Below are 25283 nucleotides of genomic sequence, written 5' to 3' on the forward strand. Positions count from 1 at the left end.
ACCAGCAGAGGGCGCTAACCCACCGTTAAAGGTTTAATGTCCAAACTCACATGTTTAATGAAGAGGTCGGCCAGCAGGTTGTGGTCCTGAAGACACCCATCCAACTCAACCATGAAGAAACTACAAGACAAACACCAGCATTACAATCTGAGTGTGTGTGTGAGTGTGTGTGTGTGTGTATGAGTGTGTGTGTGTCTGTGCGCGCGCGTGTGTGTGTGTGTGTGTGTGTGTGTGTGTGTGTGCATGTACTGACTCCCTGTGCCAGTCGTAGATCTGCTGAATGTTTCCGAAAACTATTTTGTCTTTTCCTCTCATGTCCTCTGGGATCCCTCTCACCTCTAACCTCGACATGAAGCCCTGAGAGAGACAGAGAGACAGACAGAGAGAGACACAGAGCGACAGAGAGAGACAAAGAGACAGACAGACAGACAAGAGAGAGAGAGAGGGAGACAGAGACACAGAGAGACAGCAAGACACAGCAAGACACAGAGAGACACAGAGACACAGAGAGAGACAGAGACACAGAGAGAGAGAGAGAGAGAGAGAGAGAGAGAGAGAGAGAGAGAGAGAGAGAGAGAGCGTCAAAGTGACACAGAGACAGAGAGAGAGACAGAGAGCCATAGAGAGAGACAGAGAGAGACAGAGACACAGAGAGAGAGAGAGAGACACAGAGAGAGAGAGAGAGACAGAGAGACAGAAAAGAAACAGAGAGCCATAGAGAGAGACAGAGAGAGACAAAGAGACACAGAGAGCCACAGAGCGACAGAGAGACAGAAAAAAGAGACAGAGACACAGAGAGACAGACAGAGAGACAGAGACAGGGAGACACAGAGAGCCATAGAGCGACAGAGAGACAGAAAAAAGAGGAAGAGACACAGAGAGACAGACAGAGAGACAGAGACAGGGAGACACAGAGAGACAGAGAAACACAGAGCGACAGAGACACAGAGAGACAGAGAGACAGCGAGACACAGAGCAACAGAGAGAGGGACAGACACAGAGACACAGAGACACAGAGATACAACAACAGAGACAGACAGACAGACAGAGAGACACAGAGAGAGACAGAGACAGAGAGAGAGACAGAGACAGAGAGACACAGAGACAGAGATACAACAACAGAGACAGACAGACAGAGAGAGACACAGAGAGAGACAGAGACAGAGAGACACAGAGCAACAGAGAGAGAGACAGAGACACAAAGACACACAGATACAACAGAGACAGACAGACAAGAGACACAGAGAGAGACAGAGAGACACAGAGCAACAGAGAGAGGGACAGAAACACAGAGACACAGAGACAGAGAGACAGGGAGAGAGACACAGAGACACAGAGACACAGAGCAACAGAGAGAGAGACAGAGACACAGAGACACAGAGACACAGAGACACAGAGACACAGAGCAACAGAGAGAGAGACAGAGACACAGAGACAGAGAGACAGAGAGAGAGACACAGAGACAGAGACAGAGACAGAGAGACACAGAGACACAACAACAGAGACAGACAGACAGAGAGACACAGAGAGAGAGAGACACAGAGCAACAGAGAGAGGGACAGACACAGAGACACAGAGACAGAAAGAGAGACAGAGACAGAGAGACACAGAGACACAGAGATACAACAACAGAGACAGATAGACAGAGAGACACAGAGAGAGACAGAGACAGAGAGACACAGAGCAACAGAGAGAGGGACAGAGACAGAGAAACACAGAGCAACAGAGAGAGGGACAGACACAGAGACACAGAGACACAGAGATACAACAGAGACAGACAGACAGAGAGACACAGAGAGACAGAGAGACACAGAGACAGACAGAGACACAGAGATACAACAACAGAGACAGAGACACAGAGACAGAGACAGACACAGAGACACAGACAGAGAGAGAGACAGAGAGCCACAGAGCGACAGAGAGATTGATTTGATTTTTAAAAAGTAACTTTTTAAAAAAATAAAATCATATTCAAACCACAAGCAAATAAATAAATATGTAAAAATAAAAAGTAAATCACATCAATTCTCCAAAAAAAACAAGGCGGTTGTCTTTTACTGAGCACAACACATCAACCCAGATAACACAGCGCTGCTGGGTCTCTTTCATTTCTCTGTAATACCTGAAGTCGATCATCATCCTGGCTTTCACCATCCTAGTAAACAACAGCTTTACATCAGTGTCTACTGAGTTGTCCATCTTCCTCTTTTTGCTTACATATAGAGACATTTCTGCTTGTCCCAGGATAGAGATGGAAATGTGCTGACAAGCGAGGAGAGTGCGCTGAGAAGATGGAAGGACTACTTTGAGGGGCTGATGAATGAAGAAAATTAGAGAGACAGAAGGTTGGATGATGTGGGGATAGTGAATCAGGAAGTTCGGTGGATTAGCAAGGAGGAAGTGAGGGCAGCTATGAAGAGGATGAAGAGTGGAAAGGCAGTCGGTCCTGATGACATACCTGTGGAGGCATGGAGGTGTTTAGGAGAGATGGCAGTGGAGTTTTTAACTAGACTGTTTAACACAATCTTGGAAAGTGAGAGGATGCCTGAGGAGTGGAGAAGAAGCATACTGGTACTGATTTTCAAGAACAAGGGTGATGTGCAGAACTGTAACAACTACAGAGGTATAAAGTTGATCAGCCACAGCATGAAGATATGGGAAAGAGTAATAGAAGCTAGGTTAAGAGGAGGAGAGGTGATGATCAGCGAGCAGCAGTATGGTTTCATGCCACGAAAGAGCACCACAGATGTGATGTTTGCTTTGAGAATGTTGATGGAGAAGTATAGAGAAGGCCAGAAGGAGGTACATTGTGTCTTTGTAGATTTAGAGAAAGCATACGACAGGGTGCCGAGAGAGGAGGTGTGGTATTGTATTAGGAAGTCAGGAGTTGCAGAGAAGTATGTAGGAGTGGTGCAGGACATGTATGAGGGAAGTGTGACAGTGGTGAGGTGTGCGGTTGGGTGACAGATGGGTTCAAGGTGGAGGTGGGATTACATCAAGGATCGGCTCTGAGCCCTTTCTTGTTTGCAATGGTGATGGACAGGTTGACGGACGAGATCAGGCAGGAGTCTCTGTGGACTATGATGTTCACGGAGGACACTGTGATCTGTAGTGAGAGTAGGGTGCAGGTGGAGGAGAGCCTGGAGAGGTGGAGGTATGCATTGGGGAGAAGAGGAATGAAAGTCAGTAGGAGCAAGACAGAATACCTATGTGTGAATGAGAGGAAAGACAGTGGAATGGTGAGGTCGCAAGGAGTGGAGGTGATGAAGGCGTATGAGTTTAAATACTTGGGGTCAACTGTCCAAAGTACCGGGGAGTGCAGAAGAGAGGTGAAGAAGAGAGTGCAGGCAGGGTGGAGTGGGTGGAGAAGAGTGTCAGGGGTGATTTGTGACAGAAGGGTACCAGCAAGAGTTAAAGGGAAGGTTTACAAGATGGTAGTGAGACCAGCTATGTTATATGGTTTGGAGACAGCGGCGCTGATGAAAAGACAAAATAATTGTTTTTGATTTTTTTAGAGTGAAGTACAGCGAAAAGAAAGGTTTTATATTGAATCAGAAAAGTGGAGAACAATCTGCACAACTTTTCAGAAAATATGGACCAGCAGGAAATATATTAAAACAAAATGGTTGACAAGATTAGCTTTCAAGCTAACCAGGTAACAGATTAGCCAGCCAAACGGACGAGGAATGTAATGTAATGCAGAATTGCTGCATTCTGCAAGAGCAAACTCTCTCTCCTCTGTCCTGATACTCCTGGACCTGTCAGCTGCGTTCGACACAGTGAACCACCAGATCCTCCTCTCTACCCTCGAGGGGCTGGATGTCACAGGCTCTGCACTCTCAATGTTTGCATCCTACCTGACGGGTCGCTCCTACCAGGTGACATGGAGGGGATCTGTGTCGGAGCTCACAGACTGATTACAGGCATTCCACAGGGTGCGGTTCTGGGTCCTCTCCTTTTCTCTGTACACGACATCCCTGGGTTCTGTTATTCGCTTGCATGACTTCTCTTACCATTGTTATGCCGATGAGACCGAACTGATCTTGTCCTTACCTCCCTCTGACACACAAGTAGAGACACGCATTGCTGCGTGCTTGACTGACATCTTGGAGTGGATGACAACACACCACCTGAAGCTCAATCTGGACAAGACAGAGCTGATGTTCCTCCCGGGGAAAGGTTGCCTGCACCGAGACCTGGCCATCACCACTGACAAAACCATGGTGACGCCAACTCGGACTGTGAGGAATCTGGGTGTGATCCTGGATGACCAACTGTCGTTTGCTGAAAACGTTGCATCGGTTGCTCACTCCTGCAGATTTTTCCTCTATAACATCAGGAGGATTCGCCCATTCCTCACCGACGAGAAGGCACAGGTGCTCATCCAGGCTCTGGTCATCTCCCAGCTACGGCAACTCCCTCCTTGCTGGTGCCCCGGCGTCAGCCATCAGACCTCTGGAGCTTGTTCAGAAAGCTGCAGCTCGTTTGGTGTTCAACTGCCCTAAGTTCTCCCACACAACTCCCCTTCTCATGTCCCTACACTGGCTCCCAGTAGCTGCTCCCATCCAGTTTAAGAATCTGGTGCTAATCTACAGGGCAGTGAAAGGAACAGCTCCTTCCAACCTCCAGGCCATGGTCAAGCCCTACACCCCCGCCTGACCACTTCGCTCTGCTGCCTCGGGACGCCCGGTTGCGCCATCGCTCAGAGGCCCCTGCTGCCGATCGACCCGGTCACGGCTCTTTTATGTCCTGGCCCCACAGTGGTGGAATGAACTCCCCACTGATGTCAGGACAGCAGAGTCGCTGCCCATCTTTCAGCGCAGGTTGAAAACTCACCTCTTTAAGAACTACTACCCTGTTACTTGTTCTTAGCACTTATTGTATTCACTCATTAAACAAAACAAAAAAATCTCTTTCTTGCACTTTTACTTTAGCACTGGTTTTGCTCTTAGATGCTTGTTTAGATGCACGTATGACCTCTGATGACTAGTAGTTCTCTTAATTTCCTACGTTAAATGCACTTATTGTAAGTCGCTTTGGATAAAAGCGTCGGCTAAATGACTGTAATGTAATGAGGAACGGACCGTTCCAAGGACACACATGATCCCAGAAGGAACACATCCTGTGACAGGATGAGACAGGAAGTTTAAGAGAGGTAGGTTTTTATCCCTAAATTAACAACTGGTAGATATGCTAGTTAGCTCAGAAGCTAAACTAGCCTTAGCTTCGTCAGTTGGAAAAATGGATACATTTAAGGCGCGGAGCCTCAGCAGCATCGTATTTGCATACCCAGCAGATGTAACCAGTGAGAGTCACCATATTATGATGACCAGTTCTTTAGCCATCTCCACACAGACACCAGCCATCTCCAGGCTCAGGGGAATGTGCTGCTGTGTGGGCATTTTAATGCCAGGACAGGTTCAGAGCCAGACTGCATTGAGACTCAGGAAAATGGCCACATATTCAGGCAACCCTCTCTGTACCTTACCCCCACCTCTACCTCTCTGTACCTTACCCCCACCTCTACCTCTCTGTACCTTACCCCACCACTACCTCTCTGTACTTACCCCCACCACTACCTCTCTGTACCTTATCCCCACCACTACCTCTCTGTACCTCTGTACCCCACCACTACCTCTCTGTACCTTACCCCCACCTCTACCTCTCTGTACCTTACCCCCACCACTACCTCTCTGTACTTATCCCCACCACTACCTCTCTGTACCTCTGTACCCCACCATTACCTCTCTGTGCCTTGTCCCCACCACTACCTCTCTGTACCTCTCTACCCCACCACTACCTCTCTGCACCTTACCCCCACCTCTACCTCTCTGTACCTTACCCCCACCACTACCTCTCTGTACTTACACCCACCACTACCTCTCTGTACCTCATCCCCACCACTACCTGTATGTACCTCTGTACCCCACCATTACCTCTCTGTACCTTACCCCCACCACTACTTCTCTGTACCTTATCCCCACAACTACCTCTCTGTACCTTATCCCCACCACTACCTCTTTGTACCTTATCCCCACCACTACCTCTCTGTACCTTACTCCCACCACTACCTGTATGTACCTTACCCCCACCACTACCTCTCCGTACCTCATCCCCACCACTATCTCTCTGTACCTTCTCCCCACCACTACCTCTCTGTACCTTATCCCCACCACTACCTCTTTAGACCTTATCCCCACCACTACCTCTCTGTACCTTACTCCCACCACTACCTGTATGTACCTCTGTACCCCACCACAACCTCTCTGTACCTTAACCCCACCACTACAAAAAAATAACCCTGATATTGTTGTAAACAAAAACGGGAATGAGTTAGTACACCTCTGTCGAGCCTTAGGCCTGTATATGCTTAATGGTAGGATCAGAGGGGACTCTTTAGGCCGGTTCACTTACTGCTCAGCTCTTGGGACTAGTGTAGTCGACTATACCATCACCGACATGGACCCCCCCTCCCTTCATTAGTGCATTCACTGTCAGACCACAGACACAATTATCAGACCACTGCCATATAAATGTGTTTTTAAAATGAATTGGGCAACCAATGAACACCCAGTCAATGCCCTGCGAACTGTTCACATTAAACCCAACATACACATGGGCTCCAAACAGTATGGCTGAATTTAATAAGGCAACCAGCTCTACAGAGATCATTAACCTCATTAACACATTTCTTCTATCACCATTCCAACCAAACTCAGATGATGTAAACCTGGCAGTTGAACAAATTAATGAAATATCTAATAGGTCAGCTATCAAGGCTAACCTGAGAGAAGTCGACAATGGGCAGAATCGGAGACCACAAAAAGAGAAATGGTTTGATGGAGACTGCAGAAATGCAAGAAAGAAACTACGACAAATATCTAATCTAAAACACCATCTACCACAGAAAACTGAATTAAGACCAAAATACTGTGAGAAACTCAAAGAATATAAACAAATTTTAAAACGGAAAAAGTAAGATCACTACAACAAAACTCTGAGACATTGAAGAGTCTTTACATAAAAATCAGTTCTGGGGAAAATGGAACAATTTGAATTCTAAATAATCCCAGGAACTAGTCATTCAAAATGGAGACATTTGGAAAAAATATTTTGAAAACCTATCCAAAGAAATACTGCCAGAAGACCTCTCAACTGAACAAAAACATATAAAAGAAAAGCTGGAAATACTGGAATCAACTACAAAAAACAATCAGAACCCAATTGACGACCAAATTTCACTAGACAAACTAACAGACAAACTCCAAAGTCTCACACCAAAAAAAAGCCTGTGGCCCTGACAGCATCAGGACTGAAATGCTCAGACACAGTTCTTTTGAGCTGCAGAAGGCCCTGCTTACACTGTTCAACCTGGTTCTACAAGCTGACTGCTTTCCTGACACCTGGAATAGGGGGCTTATATCCCCAATATACAAGAGTGGAGATAAATTTGACCCCAATAACTACCGAGGCATCTGTGTGAGCAGTAACCTGAGGAAGGTCTTCTGCTGTATTATTAATGCCCGAATACAGGCCTTCCTTACTGAACATAGTGTCTTGAGCAAGAGTCAGATTGGCTTTCTACCAAATCACCGCACTCCAGATCACATCTACACCCTATACACCCTAATTAACCAACATGTTCACCAAAAAAATAAAGGAAAAATATTTGCATGTTTCATTGATTTTAAGAAAGCATTTGATTCTATCTGGCACGATGGCTTATATTATAAAATCATCCAAAGTGGTGTAGGAGGTAAAGTGTTTGACATAATCAAATCTATATATTTGGAAAATACGTGTGGAGTAACACTTAGCAACAAAAGAACAGAATACTTCACTAAAGGGTGAGGGGTGAGACAGGGCTGCAGTTTGAGTCCAACCCTGTTCAATATCTACATCAATGAGTTAGCGGCATTACTGGAACAATCTGCAGCTCCTGGCCTCACCCTAAACAACACAGAAGTTAAAAGTTTTGCTCTACGCAGATGACCTGGTGCTGCTGTCACCCACAGCACAGGGTCTACAGCAGCATCTGGATCTGCTAGAGAAATACTGCCAAAACGGGGCCCTGACAATAAACTTAAAAAAGACAAAAACTATGATTTTCCAGAAGAAGCCCAGGTGTCAGAAAAGTAGACATCTATTTAGTCCAGGTAACACCGCCCTAGAGCACACGTTAAACTATGATTACCTGGGACTGAAAATCAGTGCCTCGGGAAGTGTTGGTCTGGCAGTGAATGCACTTAAAGAGAAAGCCTGAAGAGCTTTCTATGCAATAAAAAGACAATTCTATAAAATAGACATCCCACTTAAAATCTGGTCCAAAGTCTTTGACAGTGTCATCCTGCCCACTGTAGTATATGGAAGTGAAGTATGGGCTGCACTCAGTCAGCAAGACTACACTAGATGGGACAAACATCCAATAGAAGCCCTGCATGCAGATGTCTGTGAATGTTCTCATTCATCCAGGTCATGGTTATCCAAAGGAATTGAATCGAGTGCAACTGGACTTCTGCATGCAGAATTCTGCATGCAGAATTCTGTTGACAACTGCTAAACATACAAAGGAAAACACCAACAAATGCATGCAGGGCAGAATTAGGCTGTTTCCCGTTGATAATACATATCCAAAACAGATCACTTAAATTCTGGATGAACCTTAAATCAAGTCCCCACAACACATTGCAATTTAAAGCATTCCAAATCCAAGAGCTAAGAAAGAGTCCCCTCAGCCAGCTGGTTGTGAAACTGACCCCGTAACCACTAACACAGATGAGTTTCAGACTAGCACTGCTGCCCAACCACAGACTAGAGTAAACCACTTTATCACACAATGCAAACACTCATATGTGGAGCACTGGGACATAGAAACCAAATGACAACACAAATGAGAACGTTATGGGGCCCTAAAAAGCAGAGGTGTAAAAACCAGGTCCAGAAAGTAAATGTCCAAACCGTGTATTTGCTCCAACCATGTTACTAAACCAGCTGGTTTCATTAACTAGTTTTCCCTACCTAGTTGAAGAGTGGTGTTGACTAGAATTTGCTCGTGTAGTGCATGAGTAGAGCAAATACATGGTTTGGACTTTTACTTTCTGAACCTGGTTTTTACACATCTGCTAAAAAGAGAATACAAACTGGCTGACTATCTGTCCACTATCGGAGACAGTGAGCAGAGACACATCCTTACCAAGTACAGGCTCACTGACCACAGTCTAGCCACTGAAAAGGGCAGACACAACATGAATACTCTGAAACTCTAAACCAGTACAAAAACACAGACACCAACATGACCCAGCACTACAACATGAATACTCTGAAACTCTAAACCAGCACAAAAACACAGACACCAACATGACCCAGTACTACAACATGAATATTCTGAAACTCTAAACCAGTAGAAAAACACAGACACCAACATGACCCAACACTACAACATGAATACTCTGAAACTCTAAACCAGTACAAACACACAGACACCAGCATGACCCAGCACTACAACATGAATATTCTGAAAATCTAAACCAGCACAAAAACACAGACACCAACATGACCCAGTACTACAACATGAATATTCTGAAACTCTAAACCAGTACAAAAACACAGACACCAACATGACCCAACACTACAACACGAATACTCTGAAACTCTAAACCAGTGTAAACAGACCATTAGATGGATGAAATTCCACTACACCAACGAAACACTTCAAGAACTTGAAAAGGCAGTAGACCAGGGTCAGTTCTGGGCCATGCTGAACAGCTTAGAAACCATAAAGCCACAACAATTAACAATACAAGATGGAGACATTTGGAGAAAACATGTTAATAACCTCTATACAAGTATCCCACCAGAAGAACTGAACATAAATCAAAGTGAAATTAAAACAAAGTTAGACAACCTTGAATAAGCCATCAAGAATAATCAAAATCCAGTGTTTCTCAACCGGGGGTCCGCGGACCCCTAGTGGTCAGTGGTGTAATTGCAAGGGGTCCGTGAAAATAAAATATCTTTAAAAAAAAGATCCTATGACATTTATAGAAATAGGATTATTTTACTCAAATGTGACTGAGACCTTTATCTACCTAAACTATAAAGGGTAACAGGACTTTTTTCTCTAATTACATCTGTTTCACAAGTGTAATTTATTGTATTTTAATAAGAGATCTCGCTCCCGTTTGCATTGTTAAAAGTTACTGCATAAAAATTCTGTTGTTACATATATCTGAAAGTTACTGAATACATATTCTGTTTTGTTACATATATCTGAAAGTTACTGCATAAGAATTCTGTTTTGTTAACTATATCTAAGTTACAACTGAAAGCTCTTATTTTTGCCCCAAAGAGTGAATAAATGCTATAATGCAATTTTAAAATGCAGTTTCTACTGTTTCTATCAAATTGCAACCCCCCTCCCCCAAGATCAGGTGGAGGGGTCCTCAGGGTAGATCAAAAATACGCAGGGGGTCCAGGACCCCAAAAAGGTTGAGAACCACTGCATTAGACTATCCAACTACAAAAAAAGAGTTAACAGACAAACTGAAAACTCTTTTTTTTTAAACAATATATTTGTTGGTTTTCAGTTTGCAAATCACATCAAATTGTACATCGACAGTACAGAACACAGCAAACATTTTTCACCCTGTTCTCCCTCCCATAACCCAATCCCTACCAACTTAAGTACAACAAAGATAATTATATAAAATAAATAAATGATATTGTGGAGGATGAAAGAAAGGAGACGAGACCGCTTCTCCTTTTGACCACACAGCCGTGGGGTCGTTTATTTCCTCCCACAAACTCTAAGTCAGCAGTTCATTATGCTAAAAACCTCAGCCTCGTGTCTACCCACAATATCCCTTGCTAATCCCTGCCCATTGTCTTAAAGGGACTGTCTCTGGCCTGCATGGTGAATATCTAACCTGCAAGTAGGTCACGACACATGCCCCCCCAGAATTCACAATGACAAAAAAAAAAAAAAAAAAAAAAAAAAAAAAAATCAACGTGGCGGGGGACGAATAATGCGGCCAAAACGGCTCCTCTTGACAGGTGTAGGAGCAGGGGGATGTCCACGCCGAGGGGGCTGGGCGAGTTGAACCGGCCTGTCCAAGTCCAGGTGAGCCGGCTTCAGGCGGTCCACCGAAACCCACTCCTGCTTACCACCCACATCCACAACAAAGTTCTTAGCACCCGCTGCCAGGACATGTAAGGGGCCATCGTAGGGAGGCCGCAGGGGGGTACGGTGGGTGTCATGCCGGAGGAAGATGTACCCAGCCGACTGCAGGTCCTGAAGTTGGGACTGGAGTGAAAACGCCAGCAGCATCCTGGAACACAGCCCGTTGGTGGCAGCAGACCAGGGTGCCGCACCATCTGGGAGAAATTCCCCTGGGACCTGCAATGGCTGGCCGTAAACCAGCTCAGCCGATGAGGACTGGAGGTCTTCTTTAGGGGCGGTCCGCAGGCCAAGCATGACCCATGGGAGCCGGTCAACCCAGCTACTGTCTTCGAGGCTGGCCCGAAGAGCGCCCTTCATAGAACGATAAAACCGCTCACATAAACCGTTGCCCTGCGGGTTTTACGCCGTGGTGCGGTGCACCTTCACCCCGAGGCTTTCAGCGACTGCAGTCCAGAGCTCGGATGTGAACTGCAGGCCCCAGTAAGAAGTGGGGTCAGATGGCGTGCCAAACCGGGCTACCCAGGACTCGATGAACGCCTGGGCCACCTCAACAGATGTGGTGGTTGACAACGGAATAGCAATAGCCTCTGGCCACCTAGTCATCATGTCCACCATGGTAAGGAGATGAGTGAAACCACGGGAGGAGGGAAGGGGTCCTACTAGGTCCACACTGACATGGTCGAAACGCCTCCCAGGCACTGGGAACAGTGCCGGGGGTGCCATGGTGTGGCGGTGAACCTTGGAGCACTGACACATCACGCAGGTTCCCCCCCAGTCCTTGATGTCCTTCCTGAGGCCATGCCACACGAACTTGGCTCCCACCAACTTCGTTGACGCCTTCATGCCTGGGTGTGAAAGGCCATGGATGGCGTCGAAAACCTGTCGCCGCCAACCCATGGGCACCATAGGCCGGGGCTGACCCGTGGAGATGTCACAGAGAAGCGTGGCCCCGGCGTCGTCGAACACCACATCCTTCAACTGTAGCCCAGTGTCAGCAGTCCGGTAGGCCTGCACTTCTGTGGCAGCAGGCTGGTCTGCAGCCCTGGCAGCGTAGTTGAGTCCTAAGTGGACGGGCCCCAACATCGCCCGGGAGAGGCAGTCGGCGACGAAGTTGTCCTTGCCGGCGACGTGCTGGATGTCAGCGGTGAACTCTGAGATGTAAGAGAGCTGGTGCTGTTGGCGCCCAGACCATGGCTCGGTGGCTTTGGCCATGGCAAATTTCAGCGGCTTGTGGTCCACAAACACAGAGAACCGGCGGCCTTCCAGCAGGAACCGGAAGCGGCGGATGGCGAGAAAAAGGCCAAGAAGCTCCCAGTTGAAGGTACTGTATTTCCTCTCACTGCTGCGCAGCTGGCAGCTGAAAAAAGCAAGTGGCTGCCTGGCTCCGCCAACCCACTGATCATACACTGCCCCCACTGCGTAATCTGAGGCATCCGTGTCGAATGCTACTGGGGCAGTTGGTGATGGGTGCGCCAACAAGGTGGCATCAGCCAGCGCAGCCTTAGCGTCCTCAAACGCCCGGTTTCCCTCTTCTGACCAGTCCACTGGTCCACTGGTCAGAGCCTCATACAGGGAGTGCATGAGATGAGTCGCCCGGGGAATGAACCAGTTGTAAAAGTTCACCATGCCCAGGAACTCCTGCAGGGACTTCACCATGTTCGGGCGTGGGAACCTGGTGACGGCGTCCACATTGCTGGGGAGGGGGGTTGCGCCATCCTTTGTAACCCGGTGCCCGAGGAAATCAATGGCTGGCAGGCCCAACTGGCACTTTGTCGGGTTGATGATGACCCCATGCTGGCTGAGCCGTTCAAACCGCTGCCGGAGGTGGACCAGGTGGACCAGGTGCTCCGCTGCGGACGTAATGGCCACGAGAATGTTGTCCAGGTAAACAAACAGGAACGGCATATCTTGCAGCACAGAGTCTATGAGCCACTGAAAGGTCTGTGCAACCCCCTTGAGCCCAAATGGCATCCTCAGGAACTCGAACAGGCCAAACGGCATGATTACTGCTGTCTTCGGCACATCCTGTGGGCGGACCAGCACCTTGGAGAAGATGACCGCCCCCGCCAAGTGCACGGAGAAGTCCTAGAGTGCGGGACAGGGAAGCGGTCTGGCGTCTTGGCATTGTTGAGGCAGCGGTAATCACCAAATGGGCACCAGCCACCGTTAGCCCTCGTAACCATATGCAGGGGGGAGGCTCATGGACTGTCGGAGCGGTGCACGACGCTGAGGCGCTCCATGTTGGAAAACTTCTCCTTGGCAATGGTGAGCTTGGCTGGGTCGAGGCACCATTCACGGGCATAGATTGGGGGGCCCGTGGTGGTGATATAGTGTTCCACTCCACGCTTGGTGACTGCTGATGAGAAGATGGGCATTGTGAGATCCGGAAACTCAGCAAGCAGACGCTGAAATTCATCCCCGGTGGCAATCATGTTGGACAAGCTGATGGGACCAGCCTCCCCCAGCGTACATGGGTAGGAGCAGAAGGAGACGGTGTCAATCAAGCGGCAGTTTTTAACGTGTACCAACAGTCCATAAGCGCGCAGGAAATCTGCACCCAGGAGGGCAATCGACACCTTCGCCATTACAAAGTCCCAGCCGAACTGCTGACCTCCACATACCTCGTGCCATAGGTGCGTAAGGGGGTGCCGTTAGCAGCATCCATAGGGGGGCCGAATCCGCCAGCCATCGCGTCCACCGGTGTCGCAAGCAGGATGCTTTGTTGCGCGCCCGCTCAGGGCGCTCAGGGAAAATATTTGCTTGTTTCATATATTTTAAAAAAGCCTTCGATTCCATCTGGCATGAAGGACTTTTCTACAAAACCCTTCAAAGTGGACTAGGGGTAAGGTTTATGATCCTATAAAATGTATGTAAAGACACAACCAGTGCGCTGTGAAAACTGGAAATCAAATAACAGAGTATTTTACCCAAGAACGGGGTGTGAAGCAAGGATGCTGTTTAAGTCACACACATAGATGCAGCAGGATATGTCAGGTCGTGTCACACACATGGATGCAGCAGGATATGTCAGGTCGTGTCACACACATAGATGCAGCAGGATATGTCAGGTCGTGTCACACACATAGATGCAGCAGGATATGTCAGGTCATGTCCCACACATAGATGCAGCAGGATATGTCAGGTCGTGTCACACACATAGATGCAGCAGGATATGTCAGGTCATGTCCCACACATAGATGTAGTAAGATATGTCAGGTCGTGTCACACACATGGATGCAGCAGGATATGTCAGGTCATGTCCCACACATAGATGCAGCAGGATATGTCAGGTCATGTCACACACATAGATGCAGCAGGATATGTCAGGTCATGTCACACACATAGATGCAGCAGGATATGTCAGGTCATGTCACACACATAGATGCAGCAGGATATGTCAGGTCATGTCCCACACATAGATGCAGCAGGATATGTCAGGTCATGTCACACACATAGATGCAGCAGGATATGTCAGGTCATGTCACACACATAGATGCAGCAGGATATGTCAGGTCATGTCACACACATAGATGCAGCAGGATATGTCAGGTCATGTCACACACATAGATGTAGTAAGATATGTCAGGTCATGTCCCACACATAGATGCAGTAAGATATGTCAGGTCATGTCACACACATAGATGTAGTAAGATATGTCAGGTCATGTCCCACACATAGATGTAGTAAGATATGTCAGGTCATGTCCCACACATAGATGCAGCAGGATATGTCAGGTCATGTCACACACATAGATGCAGCAGGATATGTCAGGTCATGTCACACACATAGATGTAGTAAGATATGTCAGGTCATGTCACACACATGTTGTAGTAAGATATGTCAGGTCATGTCCCACACATAGATGCAGCAGGATATGTCAGGTCATGTCACACACATAGATGCAGCAGGATATGTCAGGTCATGTCACACACATAGATGCAGCAGGATATGTCAGGTCATGTCACACACATAGATGTAGTAAGATATGTCAGGTCGTGTCACACACATAGATGTAGTAAGATATGTCAGGTCATGTCACACACATAGATGCAGCAGGATATGTCAGGTCATGTCACACACATAGATGCAGCAGGATATGTCAGGTCATGTCACACACATAGATGTAGTAAGATATGTCAGGTCATGTCCCACACATAGATGCAGCAGGATATGTCAGGTCATGTCACACACATAGATGCAGCAGGATATGTCAGGTCATGTCCCACACATAGATGTAGTAAGATATGTCAGGTCATGTTACACACAGATGCAGCAGGATATGTCAGGTCATGTCCCACACATAGATGTAGTAAGATATGTCAGGTCATGTTACACACAGATGCAGCAGGATATGTCAGGTCATGTCACACACATAGATGCAGCAGGATACATCACGTCACATCCCAGCCTGAGAGACAAGCAGCACAATACATGACAGCTGTAGTCTCCTCACAACCCATGCTCCACCTTTTGATCTCTTTCTGTTTCTTTATTGTTATGGCTGTTTTATTGTTTCTTTATTAATGGTTACAATGTTGTGTTGATTTTCATTATTAGTGTTATTGTGTATTGTCCACACTGCACTGCACTGCTTTGGCAACACTGTTGTAAAACTAGCATGCCAATAAAGCCCTTTCAATTGAAAGTGAATTGAATTGAACTGAGTGATAGACAGAGGGAGAGAGAGACAGGGAGAGAGACAGAGGGAGAGAGAGACAGAGCGAGACAGAGGGAGAGAGAAAGAGCGGGGGAGAGACAGAGACAGAGGGAGAGAAAGACAGAGATGGGGGGAGAGACAGAGTGAGACAGAGACAGAGCGGGGGAGAGACAGAGACAGAGGGAGACAGAGACGGGAGGGGGGAGAGACAGAGCGAGAGAGAGACAGAGCGAGACAGAGACAGAGGGAGAGGGAGAGAGAGAAGGACGGGAGGGGGGAGAGACAGAGACAGAAGGAGAGAGAGACAGAGTGAGACAGAGACAGAGGGAGAGAGAGAAGGACGGGAGGGGGGAGAGACAGAGACAGAGGGAGAGAGCGACAGAGACGGGGGGAGACAGAGAGAGAGCGAGACAGAGACAGAGCGGGGGAGAGATAGAGACAGAGGGAGAGAGAGACAGAGTGAGAGAGAGACAGGGACGGGGGAAGAGACAGAGACAGAGGGAGAGAGAGACAGAGTGAGACAGAGACAGAGCGGGGGAGACAGAGACAGAGTGAGAGGGAGAGAGAGAAGGACGGGAGGGGGAGAGACAGAGGGAGAGAGAGACAGAGTGAGAGAGCGACAGAGACGGGGGGAGACAGAGACAGAGCGAGACAGAGACAGAGCGGGGGAGAGATAGAGACAGAGGGAGAGAGAGACAGAGTGAGAGAGAGACAGGGACGGGGGAAGAGACAGAGACAGAGGGAGAGAGAGACAGAGTGAGACAGAGACAGAGCGGGGGAGACAGAGACAGAGTGAGAGGGAGAGAGAGAAGGACGGGAGGGGGAGAGACAGAGGGAGAGAGAGACAGAGGGAGAGAGCGACAGAGACGGGGGGAGACAGAGACAGAGCGAGACAGAGAGGGGGAGAGACAGAGACAGAGTGAGAGAGAGACAGAGACGGGGGAAGAGACAGAGACAGAGGGAGAGAGAGAAGGACGGGAGGGGGAGAGACAGAGACAGAGGGAGAGAGAGACAAGAGTGAGACAGAGACAGAGCGGGGGAGAGACAGAGGGAGAGAGAGAAAGAGTGAGAGAGAGACAGAGACGGGGGAAGAGACAGAGAGAGAGGGAGAGAGAGAAGGATGGGAGGGGGGAGAGACAGAGAGAGAGGGAGAGAGAGACAGAGTGAGACAGAGACAGAGACGGGGGAAGAGACAGAGACAGAGGGAGAGAGAGAAGGATGGGAGGGGGGAGAGACAGAGTGAGACAGAGACAGAGACGGGGGAAGAGACAGAGACAGAGGGAGAGAGAGACAGAGTGAGACAGAGACAGAGCGGGGGAGACAGAGACAGAGTGAGAGAGAGACAGAGACGGGGGGAGAGACAGAGACAGAGGGAGAGAGAGAAGGATGGGAGGGGGGAGAGACAGAGACAGAGGGAGAGAGAGACAGAGTGAGACAGAGACAGAGACGGGGGAAGAGACAGAGACAGAGGGGGGGAGAGGTACATAGACACAGAGGTGTGTGTGTGAAGGTTATGACACTGATACAAAACAAAAACATGACAGAACAGTAAACAAATGAAACCCAAAGATAATCAGAACTGATGACAAAGAGTCGGCTGGCTGTGATTGGCTGACCTGCCTGTCAATCTCACCTCCACAATCACACCCAGGTCTTTGACGTAGTCCTTCTCTGACTGGACCATCTCATTTACTACAAACCTGCAATACACCCACCAACACACAAACAAACATTAATAAACACAAAGCGTCGCCTGATGTGTGTGTGTGTGTGTGTGTGTGTGTGTGTGTGTGTGGTGTTCATGTGTCTTACATGCGGCCTCTCAGAGCTTTATTTCTTTGTTCTGTGTCCGACTCATTGGAGCCTTGATCTGAATCTAAAGCCTGGAGAGAGAGAGAGAGAGACGAAGGGAGAGGATGAGAGAGAGACGAAGGGAGAGGATGAGAGAGAGGAAGAGAGGATGACAGAAGAGAAGAGAGAGGAGGGGAGAGAGAGGATGACAGAGCGAAAGAGAGAGGGAGAGGAACAGAGAGGGCGGAAGAGAGAGAGGATGAGAGAGGGGAAGAGAGAGAGAGTAGAAGATAGGGAGAGGAAGAGAGAGAGGATGAGAGAGAGGAAGAGAAAGCGGAAGAGCAAGAGCAGGAGAGAGAGGAAGAGAGAGGAAGAAAGAGGACGAGAGAGGAAGAGAGCGAGCGGAAGAGAGAGGAGGAGAGGGAGAGGATGAGAGAGAGGAAGAGAGCAAGCGGAAGAGAGAGAGGAAGAGAAAGGAGGAGAGGGAGAGGAAGAGAGGATGAGAGAGGAAGAGAGCGAGCGGAAGAGAGAGAGGAAGAGAGAATTTGAATTTTATTTGAATTTTAAAACAAGTCATTTAACAGAAAAAAGTATCAAAAAACAGACTTGAAACCTTTCTAAACATATAAACAATATTTGTGAAATTACAAACAGTCAATATGCATCTTTTAACAACCCCAAAAACAATCATTCAACAACAACTCCCAACATAACAACAGGTAAGACCCCTTTTATCCGAGCTCTGCAGCAAAAAACAGCTCATCCTCTCTGCTAGAACACAGCAGCCCTTTAAAACACCACAAAGTCGTGGATGTGTCCACATCTTTCATTGCCTTGTAATAATTGAAATCTACTCTTATCCTGATCTGGACCGTCCTGCTAAACAACAGTTATCCTGGCCTGGACCATCTTGCTAACAACAGTTATCCTGGTCTGGACCGTCCTGCTAAACAACAGTTATCCTGGCCTGGACCATCTTGCTAACAACAGTTACCCTGGCCTGGACCATCAACAGTTATCCTGGTCTGGACCATCCTGCTAAACAACAGTTATCCTGGTCTGGACCATCTTGCTAACAACAGTTACCCTGGCCTGGACCATCTTGCTAACAACAGTTATCCTGGTCTGGACCATCAACAGTTATCCTGGCCTGGACCGTCCTGCTAAATAACAGTTACCCTGGCCTGGACCACCCTGCTAAACAACAGTTATCCTGGTCTGGACCACCCTGCTAAACAACAGTTATCCTGGTCTGGACCACCCTGCTAAACAACAGTTATCCTGGTCTGGACCATCCTGCTAAACAACAGTTATTCTGGCCTGGACCATCCTGCTAAACAACAGTTATCCTGGCCTGGACCATCCTGCTAATCAACAGTTATCCTGGTCTGGACCATCCTGCTAAACAACAGTTATCCTGGTCGGGACCATCCTGCTAAAGAACAGTTATCCTGGCCTGGACCATCCTGCTAAACAACAGTTATCCTGGCCTGGACCATCCTGCTAATCAACAGTTATCCTGTTCGGGATTAACCTGCTAAACAACAGTTACCCTGGCCTGGACCATCTTGCTAACAACAGTTATCCTGGTCTGGACCATCAATAGTTATCCTGGCCTGGACCGTCCTGCTAAACAACAGTTATCCTGGCCTGGACCATCTTGCTAACAACAGTTATCCTGGTCTGGACCGTCCTGCTAAACAACAGTTATCCTGGCCTGGACCATCTTGCTAACAACAGTTATCCTGGTCTGGACCATCAACAGTTATCCTGGCCTGGACCGTCCTGCTAAATAACAGTTACCCTGGCCTGGAGCACCCTGCTAAACAACAGTTATCCTGGTCTGGACCACCCTGCTAAACAACAGTTATCCTGGTCTGGACCACCCTGCTAAACAACAGTTATCCTGGCCTGGACCATCCTGCTAAACAACAGTTATCCTGGCCTGGACCATCCTGCTAATTAACAGTTATCCTGGTCTGGACCATCCTGCTAAACAACAGTTATCCTGGTCTGGACCATCCTGCTAATCAACAGTTATCCTGGCCTGGACCATCCTGCTAATCAACAGTTATCCTGGCCTGGACCATCCTGCTAAACAACAGTTACCCTGGTCTGGACCATCCTGCTAAACAACAGTTATCCTGGTCTGGACCATCCTGCTAATCAACAGTTACCCTAGTCTGGACCATCCTGCTAATCAACAGTTACCCTGGCCTGGACCATCCTGCTAAACAACAGTTACCCTGGTCTGGACCATCCTGCTAATCAACAGTTACCCTGATCTGGACCATCCTGCTAAACAACAGTTACCCTGTTCGGGATTAACCTGCTAAAAAACAGTTACCCTGGCCTGGACCATCTTGCTAACAACAGTTATCCTGGTCTGGACCATCAACAGTTATCATGGCCTGGACCGTCCTAATAAATAACAGTTACTCTGGCCTGGACCATCCTGCTAATCAACAGTTATCCTGGCCTGGACCATCCTGCTAAACAACAGTTATCCTGGTCTGGACCACCCTGCTAAACAACAGTTATCCTGGTCTGGACCACCCTGCTAAACAACAGTTATCCTGGCCTGGACCACCCTCCTGAACAACAGTTATCCTGGTCTGGACCATCCTGCTAATCAACAGTTATCCTGGTCTGGACCATCCTGCTAAACAACAGTTATCCTGGCCTGGACCACCCTGCTAAACAACAGTTATCCTGGTCTGTACCATCCTGCTAAACAACAGTTATCCTGGCCTGGACCATCCTGCTAAACAACAGTTATCCTGGCCTGGACCATACTGCTAATCAACAGTTATCCTGGTCTGGACCATCCTGCTAAACAACAGTTATCCTGGCCTGGACAACAGTTATCCTGGCCTGGACCATCCTGCTAAACAACAGTTACCCTGTTCGGGATTAGCCTGCTAAACAACAGTTACCCTGGCCTGGACCATCCTGCTAAACAACAGTTATCCTGGTCTGGACCACCCTGCTAAACAACAGTTATCCTGGCCTGGACCATCCTGCTAATCAACAGTTATCCTGGCCTGGACCATCCTGCTAAACAACAGTTATCCTGGCCTGGACCATCCTGCTAAACAACAGTTATCCTGGCCTGGACCATCCTGCTAATCAACAGTTATCCTGGCCTGGACCATCCTGCTAAACAACAGTTATCCTGGCCTGGACCATCCTGCTAAACAACAGTTATCCTGGCCTGGACCATCCTGCTAAACAACAGTTATCCTGGCCTGGACCATCCTGCTAAACAACAGTTATCCAGGTCTGGACCATCCTGCTAAACAACAGTTACCCTGGCCTGGACCATCTTGCTAACAACAGTTATCCTGGTCTGGACCATCAACAGTTATCCTGGCCTGGACCATCCTGCTAAATAACAGTTACCCTGGCCTGGACCACCCTGCTAAACAACAGTTATCCTGGCCTGGACCATCCTGCTAAATAACAGTTATCCTGGTCTGGACCACCCTGCTAAACAACAGTTATCCTGGTCTGGACCATCCTGCTAAACAACAGTTATCCTGGTCTGGACCACCCTGCTAAACAACAGTTACCCTGGCCTGGACCATCCTGCTAAACAACAGTTATCCTGGCCTGGACCACCCTGCTAAACAACAGTTATCCTGGCCTGGACCATCCTGCTAAACAACAGTTATCCTGGCCTGGACCACCCTGCTAAACAAAAGTTATCCTGGTCTGGACCACCCTGCTAAACAACAGTTATCCTCGTCTGGACCACCCTGCTAAACAACAGTTATCCTGGCCTGGACCACCCTCCTGAACAACAGTTATCCTGGTCTGGACCATCCTGCTAATCAACAGTTATCCTGGTCTGGACCATCCTGCTAAACAACAGTTATCCTGGCCTGGACCACCCTGCTAAACAACAGTTATCCTGGTCTGGACCATCCTGCTAAACAACAGTTATCCTGGCCTGGACCATCCTGCTAAACAACAGTTATCCTGGCCTGGACCATCCTGCTAATCAAAAGTTATCCTGGTCTGGACCATCCTGCTAAACAACAGTTATCCTGGCCTGGACCATCCTGCTAATCAACAGTTATCCTGGCCTGGACCATCCTGCTAAACAACAGTTACCCTGTTCGGGATTAACATGCTAAACAACAGTTACCCTGGCCTGGACCATCCTGCTAAACAACAGTTATCCTGGTCTGGACCACCCTGCTAAACAACAGTTATCCTGGCTTGGACCACCCTGCTAAACAACAGTTATCCTGGCCTGGACCATCCTGCTAATCAACAGTTATCCTGGCCTGGACCATCCAGCTAAACAACAGTTATCCTGGCCTGGACCATCCTGCTAAACAACAGTTATCCTGGCCTGGACCATCCTGCTAATCAACAGTTATCCTGGCCTGGACCATCCAGCTAAACAACAGTTATCCTGGCCTGGACCATCCTGCTAATCAACAATTATCCTGGCCTGGACCATCCTGCTAAACAACAGTTATCCTGGCCTGGACCATCCTGCTAAACAACAGTTATCCTGGCCTGGACCATCCTGCTAAACAACAGTTATCAAGGTCTGGACCATCCTGCTAAACAACAGTTATCCTGGCCTGGACCATCCTGCTAAACAACAGTTATCAAGGTCTGGACCATCCTGCTAAACAACAGTTATCCTGGTCTGGACCATCCTGCTAAACAACAGTTATCCTGGCCTGGACCATCCTGCTAATCAACAGTTATCCTGGCCTGGACCATCCTGCTCAACAACAGTTACCCTGTTCGGGATTAACCTGCTAAACAACAGTTACCCTGGCCTGGACCATCCTGCTAAACAACAGTTATCCTGGTCTGGACCACCCTGCTAAACAACAGTTATCCTGGACTGGACCACCCTGCTAAACAACAGTTATCCTGGCCTGGACCATCCTGCTAATCAACAGTTATCCTGGCCTGGACCATCCTGCTAAACAACAGTTATCCTGGCCTGGACCATCCTGCTAAACAACAGTTATCCTGGCCTGGACCATCCTGCTAAACAACAGTTATCAAGGTCTGGACCATCCTGCTAAACAACAGTTATCCTGGCCTGGACCATCCTGCTAAACAACAGTTATCAAGGTCTGGACCATCCTGCTAAACAACAGTTATCCTGGTCTGGACCATCCTGCTAAACAACAGTTATCCTGGCCTGGACCATCCTGCTAATCAACAGTTATCCTGGCCTGGACCATCCTGCTCAACAACAGTTACCCTGTTCGGGATTAACCTGCTAAACAACAGTTACCCTGGCCTGGACCATCCTGCTAAACAACAGTTATCCTGGTCTGGACCACCCTGCTAAACAACAGTTATCCTGGCCTGGACCACCCTGCTAAACAACAGTTATCCTGGCCTGGACCGTCCTGCTAAATAACAGTTACCCTGGCCTGGAGCACCCTGCTAAACAACAGTTATCCTGGTCTGGACCACCCTGCTAAACAACAGTTATCCTGGTCTGGACCACCCTGCTAAACAACAGTTATCCTGGCCTGGACCATCCTGCTAAACAACAGTTATCCTGGCCTGGACCATCCTGCTAATTAACAGTTATCCTGGTCTGGACCATCCTGCTAAACAACAGTTATCCTGGTCTGGACCATCCTGCTAATCAACAGTTATCCTGGCCTGGACCATCCTGCTAATCAACAGTTATCCTGGCCTGGACCATCCTGCTAAACAACAGTTACCCTGGTCTGGACCATCCTGCTAAACAACAGTTATCCTGGTCTGGACCATCCTGCTAATCAACAGTTACCCTAGTCTGGACCATCCTGCTAATCAACAGTTACCCTGGCCTGGACCATCCTGCTAAACAACAGTTACCCTGGTCTGGACCATCCTGCTAATCAACAGTTACCCTGATCTGGACCATCCTGCTAAACAACAGTTACCCTGTTCGGGATTAACCTGCTAAAAAACAGTTACCCTGGCCTGGACCATCTTGCTAACAACAGTTATCCTGGTCTGGACCATCAACAGTTATCATGGCCTGGACCGTCCTAATAAATAACAGTTACTCTGGCCTGGACCATCCTGCTAATCAACAGTTATCCTGGCCTGGACCATCCTGCTAAACAACAGTTATCCTGGTCTGGACCACCCTGCTAAACAACAGTTATCCTGGTCTGGACCACCCTGCTAAACAACAGTTATCCTGGCCTGGACCACCCTCCTGAACAACAGTTATCCTGGTCTGGACCATCCTGCTAATCAACAGTTATCCTGGTCTGGACCATCCTGCTAAACAACAGTTATCCTGGCCTGGACCACCCTGCTAAACAACAGTTATCCTGGTCTGTACCATCCTGCTAAACAACAGTTATCCTGGCCTGGACCATCCTGCTAAACAACAGTTATCCTGGCCTGGACCATACTGCTAATCAACAGTTATCCTGGTCTGGACCATCCTGCTAAACAACAGTTATCCTGGCCTGGACAACAGTTATCCTGGCCTGGACCATCCTGCTAAACAACAGTTACCCTGTTCGGGATTAGCCTGCTAAACAACAGTTACCCTGGCCTGGACCATCCTGCTAAACAACAGTTATCCTGGTCTGGACCACCCTGCTAAACAACAGTTATCCTGGCCTGGACCATCCTGCTAATCAACAGTTATCCTGGCCTGGACCATCCTGCTAAACAACAGTTATCCTGGCCTGGACCATCCTGCTAAACAACAGTTATCCTGGCCTGGACCATCCTGCTAATCAACAGTTATCCTGGCCTGGACCATCCTGCTAAACAACAGTTATCCTGGCCTGGACCATCCTGCTAAACAACAGTTATCCTGGCCTGGACCATCCTGCTAAACAACAGTTATCCTGGCCTGGACCATCCTGCTAAACAACAGTTATCCAGGTCTGGACCATCCTGCTAAACAACAGTTACCCTGGCCTGGACCATCTTGCTAACAACAGTTATCCTGGTCTGGACCATCAACAGTTATCCTGGCCTGGACCATCCTGCTAAATAACAGTTACCCTGGCCTGGACCACCCTGCTAAACAACAGTTATCCTGGCCTGGACCATCCTGCTAAATAACAGTTATCCTGGTCTGGACCACCCTGCTAAACAACAGTTATCCTGGTCTGGACCATCCTGCTAAACAACAGTTATCCTGGTCTGGACCACCCTGCTAAACAACAGTTACCCTGGCCTGGACCATCCTGCTAAACAACAGTTATCCTGGCCTGGACCACCCTGCTAAACAACAGTTATCCTGGCCTGGACCATCCTGCTAAACAACAGTTATCCTGGCCTGGACCACCCTGCTAAACAAAAGTTATCCTGGTCTGGACCACCCTGCTAAACAACAGTTATCCTCGTCTGGACCACCCTGCTAAACAACAGTTATCCTGGCCTGGACCACCCTCCTGAACAACAGTTATCCTGGTCTGGACCATCCTGCTAATCAACAGTTATCCTGGTCTGGACCATCCTGCTAAACAACAGTTATCCTGGCCTGGACCACCCTGCTAAACAACAGTTATCCTGGTCTGGACCATCCTGCTAAACAACAGTTATCCTGGCCTGGACCATCCTGCTAAACAACAGTTATCCTGGCCTGGACCATCCTGCTAATCAAAAGTTATCCTGGTCTGGACCATCCTGCTAAACAACAGTTATCCT

At 48.2% G+C, this 25283-nt stretch overlaps 1 protein-coding gene across 1 annotated transcript in view; it reads right to left on the reverse strand.

Annotated features, from left to right (window-relative positions):
- The window catches only part of kalrnb (kalirin RhoGEF kinase b), a gene marked incomplete at its 5' end in the record, with an annotated part of 412121 nt that overhangs the window by 19457 nt on the left and 367381 nt on the right, over positions 1 to 25283 (reverse strand). The window contains 4 exons of the mRNA XM_056301536.1: positions 51 to 120; positions 254 to 357; positions 17470 to 17536; positions 17649 to 17719. Coding sequence (XP_056157511.1) covers positions 51 to 120; positions 254 to 357; positions 17470 to 17536; positions 17649 to 17719 — 312 coding nt within the window. The remainder of the gene's footprint in view (positions 1 to 50; positions 121 to 253; positions 358 to 17469; positions 17537 to 17648; positions 17720 to 25283) is intronic.

The sequence above is a fragment of the Lampris incognitus genome, chromosome 21 (genome assembly GCF_029633865.1).
Source record: "Lampris incognitus isolate fLamInc1 chromosome 21, fLamInc1.hap2, whole genome shotgun sequence".
NCBI classification, from domain to species: domain Eukaryota; kingdom Metazoa; phylum Chordata; class Actinopteri; order Lampriformes; family Lampridae; genus Lampris; species Lampris incognitus.